Genomic DNA, 14471 nt, shown 5'->3' on the forward strand with positions numbered 1-14471 from the left:
ATGACGAAAATATATTAAATAACAAAATGGATCTTCTATGGGGAGTAGGTTCGACACTTGTGAAATGCACTCCACCATGGAATGGATGTATGCAAAAAGCCTTTCAGCTAGAAGATAAATATGAAACTACCAAGGTTTTACCAATCCCATTTATAACTATGGACCCGAGTAACCTCACGACAATATACTTAGCTCACACGCCATCACGGAAGCACAACACCATAACCAGTCATATTGCATTGTAACTTTTGATTTACCGTTATACATGAAAGCTGTAGAAATTATCAAAGCTGCTGAAAATAATAGTCATCTGAGGAAAGTTCTGCCACGACTAGGGGGATTTCATTTACTGATGTTGTTTATGGGAGCCGTTGGAAATATTATGGCCGGAAGTGGTCTTTACGACATTTGGTGCATGGTGTATGCTAAATCATGTGTCGATCGAATTATTTTAGGCCACGCGTACGCAAGGGCTTTAAGAGCACATTCCCTCACTCAACTCGCCCTTACGACTTTCCTTCTCGAAGAAATCCAGTTCCCGGAAAAAGACAAAGAAGAAATTTTAATTTTATTTAGGAATGTCCTTGAAAACAAGACGAGCTTAGAAGATACAGAAAATTCCGAATCTCTTCAATTTACGTAGTTGCAACTGGCCAAAGTAATATCAGAATTGAAAAAGAGAAATAAAACAGCTATGCTTTGGCTTCAGTACTACGATCACGTATCTTTGATGAGGCAGTTTGTACGAGCAGAACGTATAAGTGACTGTAAGCTTCATTTAATCTGTGTTCGCGAAATGCTTCCTTACTTTCATGCGGCCGCACATATACCTTATGCAAAAGCAGCCCAAATATACTGGAACCAATGGAAAATCTTCCGAAAATACTGTCGAAAGAAGATTTCGAAAAGGTTGTTCAAAAAGGCTTCTTCACTGTTCGCCGGTCTGACCGTTTCTGGTCTGGAGTTTGGACGGATATGACTATTGAACAAACACTAATGAGACCTATGAAGATTAGAGGCGGGCTAACTCATGGGAGAGGAACCAATGATAGCAGTCTATCGACTTGGATTAATGCAATGTAGACGTGTATTTTAATAAGTGAAGCCATTGAGGAATTTACTGGCGTAATTAGTGGTTCGTCGGATCAGCACGTTGAGCTTCGAGATAGCCGGTTTTTAGGGTCTTAAGTACCCAGGATGCAAATTGGGGAAAAAATACAACTTTGTTAAGAAATACAACCTAAGACCTTTTACACCTGGACTGCAATGAAGGTAGGCGTTGTTGTTAGGCTAGTGTCGCCGCTACCCCAACGCCATCATCGTTATTTAGAGGCAACTCTCGTCCACAAGGGAATTCGGGCTGAATAAACGCGTTCACTTCGCGCTCCTTTGATTCCTTTCGTTCATAGCGTCGCCCTCCTCTCCCGACATTTTACTCGGTCGCCCCGAGGCTTAAGTGGAAACCACATGGCAAAGTTTTCTGAAATTCCACCCAGTGGTGTAGTCGGGCCAGGGTGGGGCAGGGCGTCGCCCCGGTGCTTTTTTCAAAGGCAGGGCCCCGCCCCGCCTTGGTTTTTACATTTTGCCAGGGCGGGCCCTGCCTATTTTTCGTATATCATTTTTCCGGAATAAAGGGTGTGTGAATTTATGATAAATTTTGCCCGTAGAAAAATACCATAACAATTTCAAATCGTTACCTAGGTACAGTCAGCTCAATTACGCTAAAAATCGAAGTTGGACGTACATTCATAGGGGCCGGTACAGCCAACTTCGCTTTCGCGCGCAATCGAAGTGGCCTGTACCCAGGTAGCGCCCCGGTTCTTTTTAATTTTAGGGCTACACCACTGATTCCACCTAAAACGTTTTTGGAACTTGTTGAAGGTATGTTTAAGTATGAATTTTCTAATTTTTAAGGAATTGTTTTTAATCATTTTTATCATGGTGTTACATACTCGTCCACCCGTTAGAAAATAGAAATGAAGAGCCCCGAGTCCGAGAAAAACAGCGGAAGAGATCGCGAACCGTTCGCCTCCTAAAGAAGGGGGATAAAAAAGGGGGGATGGTTGCTGCATGTTTGTGGATTATTTTCGCGGATTTTCTCCACTTGGTGGTGTTTTGTAGCGCACACTTTGAAATCGGAGTTATAACGTTGGCATTGTGGTCCAGGTGTAAATGGTCTTTGATACAACACGGTCTCGGAATTTAGAGAATAACATTATTTTTAAAAATCCTTAATTATTCTGTAAAATATGGAAACATCATATATAAAGAGCATTTTTGGTAGCACTAGAAATCTTTAATTGTGACGATGTGATATTTATTGTTCTAAATTTGGTGACCTTGTGTTACATATTTTAAAATTTGTAGAAGTGTTTCAGCATTACTAATGGTTTTCATACCATAATTTACCTTAGAAAGCAAATTTTGGATTTTTTTTAATTACTTATGGTTGAAATTGGTTTAATTTGATGTCAATTTCTGTCAAAAACCTGGATGTTGGCTGAAGTGACGTATTTCAAAAACTTCTTATTCTTTTCAACACAAATTTTAAATCTGTAAAAAACAATAGCTGATTCTGAAATATAACGTAAAAAATACATGTACAAAAGAGTTAATTTTTTAGGCTCGCTCTTAATATATTTGTAGATTGTGGCTCACGTGATTTTGAACGTGCGTTGAAGGGAAGCTTGCGCTTAATACTTTAACCATACAACAGAAAGTAACCAAATCATGTGACCACCTATATTTTTTAGAATCACCTAATAATATACTTTTAATATTACGCGTTTATGGAAATCAAAAGCACGATGTATGAATGTTAGGCATTGGTATTCAAACAAGTGGCAATGATTCGGAGCGATAAGATATTACGGTTTTAGAGAAATAACTCGCAATCTATCACGGACGCTGCTTTCCCTTTTCACACTGTCTATAAAAACGGCTCCGATAGCCCTGACGCTTTGGCCTACAAAGGCAAATTTTATTGATATAATTTCGACTGAAAACGGGGTATAAGGTTGTTGGGACATATTTCTTATTGAGAAAACCCATATATTAAAAATGCAAAAAGTATGTTTACGCAGGTAACGATTTTGATTTAAAGGTGTCCAGTAAATACTCCTTGAAATGTAGTAGAATTCATGATTGATAACTTTGTTTATTGGTGCGACAATTCATTGATATATGTACTACCACCGACGTAGCTATTATTCAGCTTTACGAGGGACTTCATTTCCGAGCTTAAACTTTTAAGCTTTAAGGAAAACCTAAAAGCAAGGAAAATTATGCGCCCAAGTCATGTTATTAAATTTAACATCATTAGAACCTTAATTAAAATAAAATATAATCAATCAATCTTATATCTAAATTAAATAAAATAATTGTGTAAATAAAACTAAATTTGTCAAACTTTTAAGTATATAAATATAAGTCTGTAAAAAGTGTATAAAATAACAGTTCTTTAAAAAAACGCGCGAATATTTTCTATTGTAAATAATGTTGTAAACCTGGGATATTTTAATCTGTTCCATTGCGCTGAATCCCATTCGACCGAACCCAATCCCATTCGACCGAAAAAGCCGCACTTCTCCGGGTTTAGGATTTGGTTTTATCCGTTTCAGCATCTGTCAGAACAGCATGCAGTGTTACCTAACCTCACCTAACCTAACCTAGCAGACTTAAAAATATATTAAAACGCTTCCATAAAAAATCAAAAGGAGTAGAAAGAAAATCTATTTTTTTTTGCGGTCGCTCAATTGTGAATATTGCGTCGGTCGATTAGAAAAATTGAAAAACCCGCCTTTGGGCTAATTTCATCAAAAACATTGGCGGAATTCGGTCTAATGGGATTCGGCGCAAAACTAGGAGTGCCCCTATTGTCGCTTATTTCCGAAAGTTAAACCCATAGAGGGGCAATCGCTAGCGCCATTGTACATAAATTGGTCAGAACTCAGGAGACGTTCCAGGTACACTCTATTTAAAATGTTTGTAAAAGGTAGTTGGGCAAAGCGTCTTTCCAAACGAAACAAGTCGGCCCAGCCCGTAATATTAGTTCCACATCAGTGTATTCGAGTGGGCAAACCCATACACGCTTAGTAGACACAGGTAGGCAAACTAATACAAAAACTGTTGAGGCTAGGTGATTTCTTATCGTTTGATATATAAATTGCCATCCTAAGTTAAAGAGTGGGTTCCGCCCACCCTCAGGATACACGGGTGGGTAAACCAATACAAAGGTTGTTGAGGCAATGTGATTTCCTATCTTTTGATATATAATTAACCATCCTATGTTAAAGAGCACATGATATATTTTCAAATCTTCCGCCCGAAAAGGTAATATTTTAAATATTTCCTCTGAAGTCGTTTTACCTCTGTAATTTTCTACTAGAAGTAGGAATTGCCGAGCTAATTTTGGGGAGTTGGTGAAATGAACGGTTGGGGAAATGAGCTGTTCATTAATAATAAACAGATTACAGTGATAGAGAATTATGGGAAAAATATTCTGGTATAATAACTGATGAAGATTCTGAAAATGCCACGAAAGGTCCTTCTCCAGATAGCCCTTCTAAACCATGTTCCTCAGGGTTAACAGGATTAAGAAATATAGATAAGTAAGTTTATATAATTATTAAAAGACCAAAAAAACGTAAATGAAATGAAATTACGTTTTATTGTTTCTAGAAACGTATCTATCTGCCAAGCTGATACAAAGAAGTGTACGAAAATAAATACACAACTGAGACAAAAAGCTGTGAATGGTTAGCAAATTATACATATAAAGATTTTTTCCATTAATCGTAAATCTTTTAATAATTAAACCACAATGCATTTTGAAGAAACATTCATGAAAGGAAAAGAAGCTGCACTCCAAGAATTGCTTCTGTGCTCAGAAGTGGATCAAAATATGACCCTGAAATAATTTTTGAAGAAAGTGAAAATAGGAGCGTTAAGCACAACTTAATGATATAGCGTTCAACATGACAGCTGTGATTTATTTGTAAATTTATAACTTGCCATAGTAAATGGTTTGTATTGTGTATTTCCTCCGCTTCCAGTCTTTAATTTATTCTAACAAGGTCTGGAATTTGGGCGCAGGCAACTATATTTATACACTGTAGGAAGGAACCCGCTTTGCAGGCTTGTCTTTGCTTGCTAAAGTACTGCTCTAGTGGGTCTTGATTCATATCGTTAGTCAAAACAAACCGCACCATTCTCTAATAAAAAGGGCACCAATTCCACTATGCATTTAGCTATAACACGATTTAGACAACGATAAATTATTAAGTGTTCAAACTGGCAAAGTCTACCGAGGTAATAGCATTGCCTTCTTCTCCTGTTCTTTTATTGGAAAAAATCATTCTTCAGCCCCTAAATCAAAATAATTATATAGGTTAAGTTTGCTTTTATTACTAATGCAACTAATTTAAATAATTACATTTAATCTTTGACCTTAAGGGTTTGACATTTGGATTCCTTGTGTGGTAACCTTCCAAGACATGACCAACATTCATGAGGTCAAACCACTTATTGAACATTTCTAGAAAACGGATAAGTTCCGTACACGTATTTGGAAAATATATTTGCGTGGCATATTTTACTTTCATTCGATTCTTCCCATCTAAATGTTTCTCCGATATCTTATACAACTTTCTCAGGTTACCTTTTGCACTATCGACTCGATAAAATTCTTTTATTGTGTCCCACACATAGACTAAATAAAGCTACGCTGTCAAGTTTCTTAATAAAGCCATAATAACTGAGGAAGAAGAAAACGCCTCCAAAGCAAAACAAAAAGAAGGAAAATGGAGGAGTTCCCATCAAACAGGTGAAACAACCTAAGAAACTATTAAAATTATAACATTTACCTTGCTAAGTCAGAGTAACCTTTCTTTCGTTAAATTTGAATTGTAATACTGCTTCCGTGGGAAATATTAATCGCAAAATTCACCTTTATGATAGAAATTCGAATGTGTAAAAATGTGGTCCAAAATATTATCTTATTTTTTTAGAATTAACTAAAATACTCAATGGACGGCCAGTTTAACCCCAGCTTGCCCCCCCCCCCCCCCATTCGCTATTCACCACGAAAATGGTGCCATTCAAACGCACCCATTGCGCACCATTATGTGCATAGTAAGCAATAGATTACATTGATATAACCGAAGCATAATAACGTCGTTTTAAGGGAAGAAGAGCCCTAAGGCGCCAATTACGAAAAAAAAATAAATGATATGGAAGATAAAATGTTTTACGATATGGTCAAGATGCAGTGGTTGCTGCAGGCTTCTCGGACGCAGAACTGACGATCTCGTGTAAAGGAGGACACGCACTCACGCATAGATTTAACTTTGGCTCTTTATCGCTAACTAAGGTTGATGCCTTTTGCTTAAAGCGCTCAGTGCGACCCGGACTGGGTATGTGTCCCATATTTAGCTTCGAGACTTTCGGACACTTCGTATCTGGTGATCGTGTTCTCCGCTACCCAACCAAAGTTATCTCTTTTAGAACCGTCTAAGTCCTGGTTTTATATCCGATGGCCACGTGCTACTCCAGAACATCTGTAGTAAATAACTCATATACATTGGTTCCATTAACAAAAGAATACATAAACTTTTGATCTGTTCAATAAATATTTCATAAAATAAATTTGATTTCAAAATATTTAATCGTTTAATTTCAAGTGGATTTTACAGCATATTGCAATTTTTTTTTTGAAAATTCACAAATAACCGCCATCTTTCCAAAAGGTGTACATGTCAGTACCTTTCAATTTCGTATCAATTTTTTGGTTCATTCGTTCGTTCTGGTCGTCGGAGAAGGTACTCCTCCAATCGCCCACGATTCCCTTTCGAACGAAGTCCTTATTTTCTTCCGGTTGCTCACCCGCCCCTTCTTCGGGCTTAAAGGGACTTTGAAACCCCTTATTCAGAAATTTCATGGCTTGCAAGCTCGAGTTTTGTACAATGCGTTCTAGTATCTCCGGGTTGTCCGCGATTTTGCGTCCAATTTTGGGGTCGATGAAGTTAGCCAATCGGGCGATTTCTTTACGGACGTCCTTTTTCATGTCCTCGTAGTAAACCCAAAGGACATTCGGGTCGTTGCGGTGTTCGTACCAGGACAGGATGAAATCAAAGTAGTCGCCTACGTCATTTTCACCGTTCATAAAGATATCGAAATAAGTGTTAAAGTCGCCATTTTGGAAACCGTAAGGACGTAGTTTCGTATGATGGAAAAAGGACACCACGGTGTCCTTTGGATTACGAAGAACAAAAATGTACTTGGCCTTGTTCGATCGAGGTGTTAAATTGTAAGGCAAATGGGCTGTTGGTAAATAAATAAATTTGTAAATAACAGTGATTTATATATACAGGGTGTTATGGATAAAAGTACCGAAACTTTCTATATGCATTCTAGGGGTCTCTATGAGTAATAAATGTGTACTAAACATTGGTCCTAAAGTGCTAAAGAGATATGGGCTCCCCAAAAACTACCCCAAAAAGCGGACACAGCCTTAAATCTGGCAAACAATATTCTTCCTTGAACCAAATTGTTTTCAATTAACTATCAATTGTTTTTTATCCGTGAGGCGAGAAACTTTAATAACAAGTGGCAAAAGTTCATTAATGTCCTTTTAGAATTAAATTCAGTTTGAAGACAAAGCCATTTTAATTTTATTGACACGTGGTTCAAAATAAAATAAAAACATTTTGTCGTTACGAACGATTTTAATTATCAAAATTAAAGATATAATGTCATAAGATTTCTAAAAGAATAAAACGAATTAGACAATTTTAAAACTATTTCTTAAGAATTTTTATGACATTTGTATCTTTAAATTAAATAATTAAAATCGTATCACTAAATTAAAATGGCCTGGTCTTCTAAAAGGACATTAATGAACTTTTGCCACTTGTTATTAAAGTTTCTTGCCTCACGGATAAAAAAACAATTGATAGTTTAATGAAAACAATTTGGGTCAAGGAAGAATATCGTTTGCCAGATTTAAGGCTGTGTCCGGTTGTTTGGGGTAGTGTCTTGAGAGCCCATATCTCTGAAACGAAGCACTTTAGGACCCATGTTTATTAGACATTTTTTACTCATAGAGACCCGTGAACTATTAGCCATGATTAATATCGTAAGATCGCATTCACCCTCTTAGGGCTCTTGAGTACAGTTTTTTAGGTTTAAATAAAATTGATTTATTTTAATTAATGAATATAAGAATATAAAGTATTTAATTAAAACCCTTTTTATTGTCGTTTATTAAAAAATGTTTAACAAAATATCTTTATTAATTTATCGAAATAATTGATGATTACATAATTAAATTATTTTAAACTTAGTATACTTGTATGTTTGAAGTAATGTTTAAAACTAACAACATAAGAATGGGATATTTAAGTGTTGGTTGGACGAAATTTTAGCTATGGCTAATAAATGATTCATTAGAAAGAGCAAACATTTTATAGCAAGTACAGAAAATTACATCAAAATCGGTTAAGCGGTCTTTGAATTATTATAAAAATAAGTCAAAATGGTGGAAATCGAGTTTTTCGGCGAGTTTCCGGACTTCTAAAATTATTTAAGGGGGTTTCCCCCGAGTTCTTCGGTTTCCCCTTCCATAAAAACTTGTCAAGGTTAACGGTAATAGTTAGTGTACTGAGCTGTTGGCTCGATCGCGTGGCATGCAGGGCTTGCCACCACCCTCCTACGCATTGTAACCCGGCCACCTTAATTAACGGCTTCAAAAGTCGCTTGATGCCTAGGGTGGTGCCTTGGGTATTAGCCTAGCTGATTATTATTATTTTCGGCAAACGTGACGTCAGAAAATGCGAAGCGAATCATTGGATAATTGTCTGTAATACATTTCTTTACATCTGGGATTAAAAGCAGGTTGTTATAACACCTAGGACAAAATCCAACGCGGTAGTAATTGAAGACAAGGCTACGTAGTAGAAAAATGATATGAAACCGAAGGTCCCTCGCCAAGCGGGCGCGAAAAAAAAATTTATATGATAAGCCTTATTTTATGATTAAAAGTCTCGGGTTTGCAAACTTGTACATGTACAAGTAAACAGAATCCCTCCAATTCATTTCTTCTACAGATTCGATTTGCTCGTGCTACGGAGGAGAAAAATTCGGTAAATATTTCTGGATTTTGGGGAGCGAAAAGGTAATAATAATAATAATAATGAGTACACTTAAGCTTCGAAATTTGTTTCGACAATGACATTTTCGGAAGAAGAACTTCTAGGGCTTCAAAACAAGCTCTCATTCGTTCGATTTTATTACTATCGACTTTTCAGGCAACCAACACTTTAAAATAAAACAGGCAAAATTTCGAAAATTCATTTTCAATTAATTAATATTATTATATTAAATTTTCAATAAAGATAATTATTAGTTGTAGGATTTTTGAATGATTCATGCAATTAGGATATTATTTATTTATTTAATTAAATATAAAGTAAAGGGCCGAATTTAAAAAACAATGAAGCAATTGAATTATCGTTGCAAGTAATACCTTTGATGGCCCCCGGGCGCACCCTCAGTTCCGTCCTTTCCTTGCCGACGTATTCCATAAAGGGGCTGGACTCGTACAAGTCTTTGCCGCTATTGGGCGGTTGCCCGTCTCTGTGCATCAAATAGACAACCATTTGGACCCACGTGGTTCCATTCTTGGGGAACGTTATTACGAACACGTCGTCATCCTGGGCCTGGTATTTGAGGGCCTCCCGGAAAACCTCCGCTTGGAAGGGTGGCGGCAGGATGAAGCCGTCTACTGTTTGGTACTTAGGATATCGCCCATCGTCCGACATTTTTATTTGACGCGTCTATAGCGCCTCTTACTGGGAATTACAACGGATTTAGATTTTTAAATTAATTTTAAAATAGAAACTAAAATTTTGCCAAAAGTTAAGGTTGAACTGTTGTTTTTTAATTAAAGTTGATTTTGGAGTGGGCGGCCATATTGGGGGTAAAAATACATAATAAAAATATTGGAAATATTTATATTTTTCTACTATTTACCTTGTTCGAAAGTGTCATTTAAATTTATGTTAAAAATTAAACGCCAAAAGGTTTAAAATTCAATATAATATGAATTTAAAAATCCGACGCAGGAAATGTTCCTCCATCTTCATGTATATCATCTGTTCGAATTTTGAATTGTAAAAACACCAATAAACAAGGTATTGCTGAAACATTAACAGTAAGGACCAATATTGAAAAATTTATGGTCAAGCTAGCTTAAATTAAACGAAAAACAAGCGCTTAATTTAATTTCTTTCAAGGGTCTTTTTGAACGGTCACATTTTAATTGCTTTTTACTTTGTTTTCGAAAAAAGCTGCCCAATAGCTAAATTTGTACTATTATAAATTAATCTATTTCAAAATAATAAGAAATTCCGTTATATCCTAAGCCTTGGTATTAACGAATAAAATTTAATACATGATGATATACTCACATACAGCCAAGAACTAGGCGATATACGCGTCAAAACTACGTGGAATGTAAGCGAATATACGGTTGAAATTTGCGTTCCGGTTCTGTGGCTCCAATACGCGAAAAAGGTGTGTCCCATTAACTCACTGGCGTAAAACGAAGGTAAACAAGGTAGGCTATAGTTAAACGCTACCTGAGATTTAAAGTTTAGAAATATTTAGGTGGTCTAACTATTGACAATAGAGCAAGGTTACAAATATCTATGAATGTTTTTCTCCCGTCATCTAGCTCGTTTCATCTACGTGTATTTTGTACTCGCGTACATCGTATCATATACTGGATTTAGTTCCGTGCCAGTTCATTTGGAGATTCTGGTTTCTGTTATCTGCCTTTCAACAACGAAATTGTTTTAATTTTCACGATAGTGTGATAAGTGGAAGGAGAGTATCCGGTGTTTTCTGTGTGTCTGTCTGTCTGTCTTATCACTAAATATTAATTGATTCCTGCGGTAGTTAAATCACGAATGGCAGATAAGGAGAGCCGACTCCTGCCTTTGAGGGATGAAAGCCGGTATTGGAATTACGATTAGCGTTCAGCGCGGGAAGTTTAAAATTTCATATTTCATATAAATATATTTATATTTATATCTTTATATATTTATATCTTTATATCTTTATATATTTATATCTTTATATCTTTATATATTTATATCTTTATATATTTATATCTTTATATATTTATATATTTATATATTTATATATTTATATCTTTATATATGTATATCTTTATATATTTGTATCTTTATATATTTATATCTTTATATAATGATATATTTACTGACCTTTGTCACATTTGACAAAAGACCTTGTAAGTTTTGAAACGTTGAGTCTTAAGCCTGTAATATGGCTTGATGTTAAATTGTAAAAATTGTTAACGAAATTTTAAATCGTTATGACTATTCCGTAATTTTATTAAATTCCTATATACATTTATCATCGCCATAACAAAAATTAGCTCCACTATTTAATTAATTAGTAAATACAAAAATATATAAAAAAATAAAAAAATAAAATGAATAACTAAATAAATAAATAAAATAAACAAATTAATTATTAAATAAAATAAATAACTAATTAAATAAATAAACTAAATAAATAACTTAATAAATAAATAAATAGATAAATAAAATAAACAAATTAAATTAAATTAAATTAAATTAAATTAAATTAAATTAAATTAAATTAAATTAAATTAAATTAAATTAAATTAAATTAAATTAAATTAAATTAAATTAAATTAAATTAAATTAAATTAAATTTAACAAATTAAATTTAATTTAATAATTAAATAAATTAAATAGTTATATAACCTAGGTTTTGAAATTAAAATAAGTTTAAAAGGTCTAATGAAAGTGTACCTTTGATGGTGCCAGGCAGAACCCTGTTTTCGGCTTTTTCAGAACCAACGAGCTCCAAAAAAGGGCTGCTATCTCGAAGCTCATCGCCGTTGACTGGTGGGGCGCCCTCACGGTGGATCAGAAACGCCATCATTTGCACCCACGTGGTTCCGTTCTTGGGGAAAGTGATGATGAAGACATCGTCGTCTTTGGCCTGATATCTCACACCCGATCGGAAATTTTCGGCCTTAAATCCTAGAGGCAGGATGAAACCATCCACAGTGTGGTATTTGGGATACGTTCCATCGTCTGCCATATCGATTTAAAACGCCCTCTAGTAGCAAAAGCCGAAATAAATATTCTTTAAAAGGCAAGTGATATAAAAACGTCCCCGTTATTTGAACCCTATTAGCCGTGAATAAACAGATATCAGATTATTTTCAAAGTAGTTTTAAAATTATCATTTTAATACAGATTTTCATTTTTAAAATTGATTCAGACATATCGATTTTTGATATTAGGTATTACCGGTTGCTGAAATCTCGAAATATCCGTTATTAATCAATTTTAAAATTGATTCAGACATATCGATTTTCGATATTGGGTATTACCGGTTGCTGAAATCTCGAAATATCCGTTATTAATCAATTTTAAAATTGATTCAGACATATCGATTTTTGATATTGGGTATTACCGGTTGCTGAAGTTATTAAGATCGGTTTATAGCAGTTACTGAAATAAGTTAATATGGAATCGCTTTTTGATACCAGTTAATGTTGGTTGTTGATATCATTTATCGTTTATTGATTTCAATTATCGGTTTTGGAAATCTAAAAATATCCCTTACTAAAATCGGTTATTAGCAGCTAATTCAATCTGTTAATTTCCGTTATTGAAATCACTAATTATTGGTCATTCAAATATATTATTATACAATTAAAGGTTATTAAAAGCAGTTCTTATGAGATCAGTTGTTATAAACAGTTCATATTGGTTCGGTTATTAAAACGGATTAATTGTGGTTAATGAAATTTATAAATATCGGTTTTTAAAATCTGTTAATTGTATAAGGATGAGTTGTTACACTAATAATTTACTTTAATTAATTGTACCTAAGTGGTGTTAAATTATTTTTTAAATTATGAAAAAAGTCTCTTAAAAGAAGTTGTTAGTTTTTCGGGCAAAAAAACAGATTGAAGCCTTACCAAGCAGCACTCCCGGAGAAAATAAAAGTATCGCTATCATATAACGCTGTGTAAAAGTACATGCAAGGCTTTAAGATAAAATTAACAAACAAAGAGACCGTGCCGCCATCTAGCGCACTTAAATATAACTAATAATGAATCCCGCTATCTTTGTCTATTGTTTGCCTATTGTTATATTATCATTCTATGTGATCCTGGATTAAGAACCCAAAGATACTCACTGGTACGATTTTCTAACGCGGTAACCGTGAGCTTAGTCGGAAACATTCCTGTATGGACGTTGCACAGTGTTTCGAAATCGACTTTTTTTGGGACAAAATTAAATATGAATTAAAAATTTTAAATGTGTATATATTTTTGATCAGATTCATTAGCTCTATACGAATATATAACTTATATTCTTGTAACTACCACCAGCGGGCCGAACGTTCCCCTCTCAGAATTTCGGTAAATTACTTTTTTCATTGAATGTATAGACTTAAGTTGAACGTAAATTTAAAATTTCAATAAATTTGGTCGAACAGAAGCTCTTTAATAAGCACTCAAAGGTACAATTTTAACCAAAATAAGGCTTTTTCAAAAGGCGATTTTCCAAAATATCGCAAGTTGTAGCAATACTTTGCAACGCTGTCTTGTAGAGTAGTTTCCGTAGAATAACCTGCAAAAAACTAGAATGCGAGATCGATCTAACTTCAAAAGATATATAAATATTTATCAAAATAATTACATTTGTTTGTAAACTCTACTTTATACTGTCTCTGCTCATCTTGTTTTTATACTAGCCACTATAAACTATACTACAGTGGAGAAACTTCTATTTTGTCCTACTGCTAGTAGAATTTATTATTCGTTTCAATAGTTCTCACGCACGCCTCGGATTCCAATAAAATTTTAGAAAACTACCTTTGAGGTATAGGTGTAGGCGGAACGTGGAAGAAAAAAACTAAATGAGACCAAACTAACACTTTAGCGAGCTTTTTTGCTGTTTTCTTCGAAATTGTTTTGTTAGGCCCGTTATTTTCAAGATAATGTCGCAGTCGCGGTGATTTTGGATGATTAAAAAATTAAATTTAAGTAAGGTGGCATTTTTTAAATAGCTAAATAATGATGTAGTATGTTTTGTTTTAATTCACACTCGCTCTCTGTTTTCCGTCCCGTACCTGCTGTATCTCAAAATTGACACATCCTTTAATTTCATTGTTACACGACAAACGATTTGAATCCGTGGCGTGCGTGGAAACGAATGACACGAATAATAAATTCTACTAGCAGTAGGACAAAATAGAAGTTTCTCCACTGTAGTATAGTTTATAGTAGCCAGTAAAAAACAAGATGAGCAGAGACAGTATAAGATGGCGTTTACAAGCAAATTTAATTCTTTTGATAAATGTTTATATATCTTTTGACGTTCGATGGCTGTCGCATT

General features: G+C 34.6%; 1 protein-coding gene across 4 annotated transcripts; it reads right to left on the minus strand.

Annotated features, from left to right (window-relative positions):
- Window positions 1–6645: 6645 nt before the first annotated feature.
- Window positions 6646–13064, minus strand: LOC149957326 (sulfotransferase ssu-1-like). 4 transcript variants are annotated; one of them, XM_090164782.1, is made up of 3 exons: window positions 13046–13064; window positions 11862–12174; window positions 6646–7320 (listed from the first exon to the last, which is right to left on the minus strand). In XM_090164782.1, exons 2-3 carry the CDS (start codon window positions 12154–12156, stop codon window positions 6719–6721), a joined length of 897 nt encoding a protein of 298 aa, XP_090020908.1. In that variant the 5' UTR covers window positions 12157–12174; window positions 13046–13064; the 3' UTR covers window positions 6646–6718. The 4 variants fall into 4 exon arrangements, with proteins under 4 accessions (XP_090020908.1, XP_090020911.1, XP_090020909.1 ...); XM_090164785.1 differs by lacking the exons at window positions 11862–12174; window positions 13046–13064 and adding exons at window positions 9524–9848; window positions 10471–11070; XM_090164783.1 differs by lacking the exons at window positions 11862–12174; window positions 13046–13064 and adding exons at window positions 9524–9848; window positions 10467–11070.
- Window positions 13065–14471: the final 1407 nt, after the last annotated feature.

Source organism: Leiobunum rupestre, chromosome 2 (assembly GCF_980474605.1).
Source record: "Leiobunum rupestre chromosome 2, qqLeiRupe1.1.hap1, whole genome shotgun sequence".
Taxonomy (NCBI): domain Eukaryota; kingdom Metazoa; phylum Arthropoda; class Arachnida; order Opiliones; family Sclerosomatidae; genus Leiobunum; species Leiobunum rupestre.

Coding starts and splice junctions, on each gene's coding strand:
- LOC149957326 (XM_090164782.1), bottom strand. CDS start 12,156: ATGGCAGACGATGGAACGTATCCCAAATACCACACTGTGGATGGTTTC. Junction 7,321..11,861: donor TCTGCCTGGCACCATCAAAG/GTACACTTTCAT, acceptor ATTTACCAACAG/CCCATTTGCCTTACAATTTA.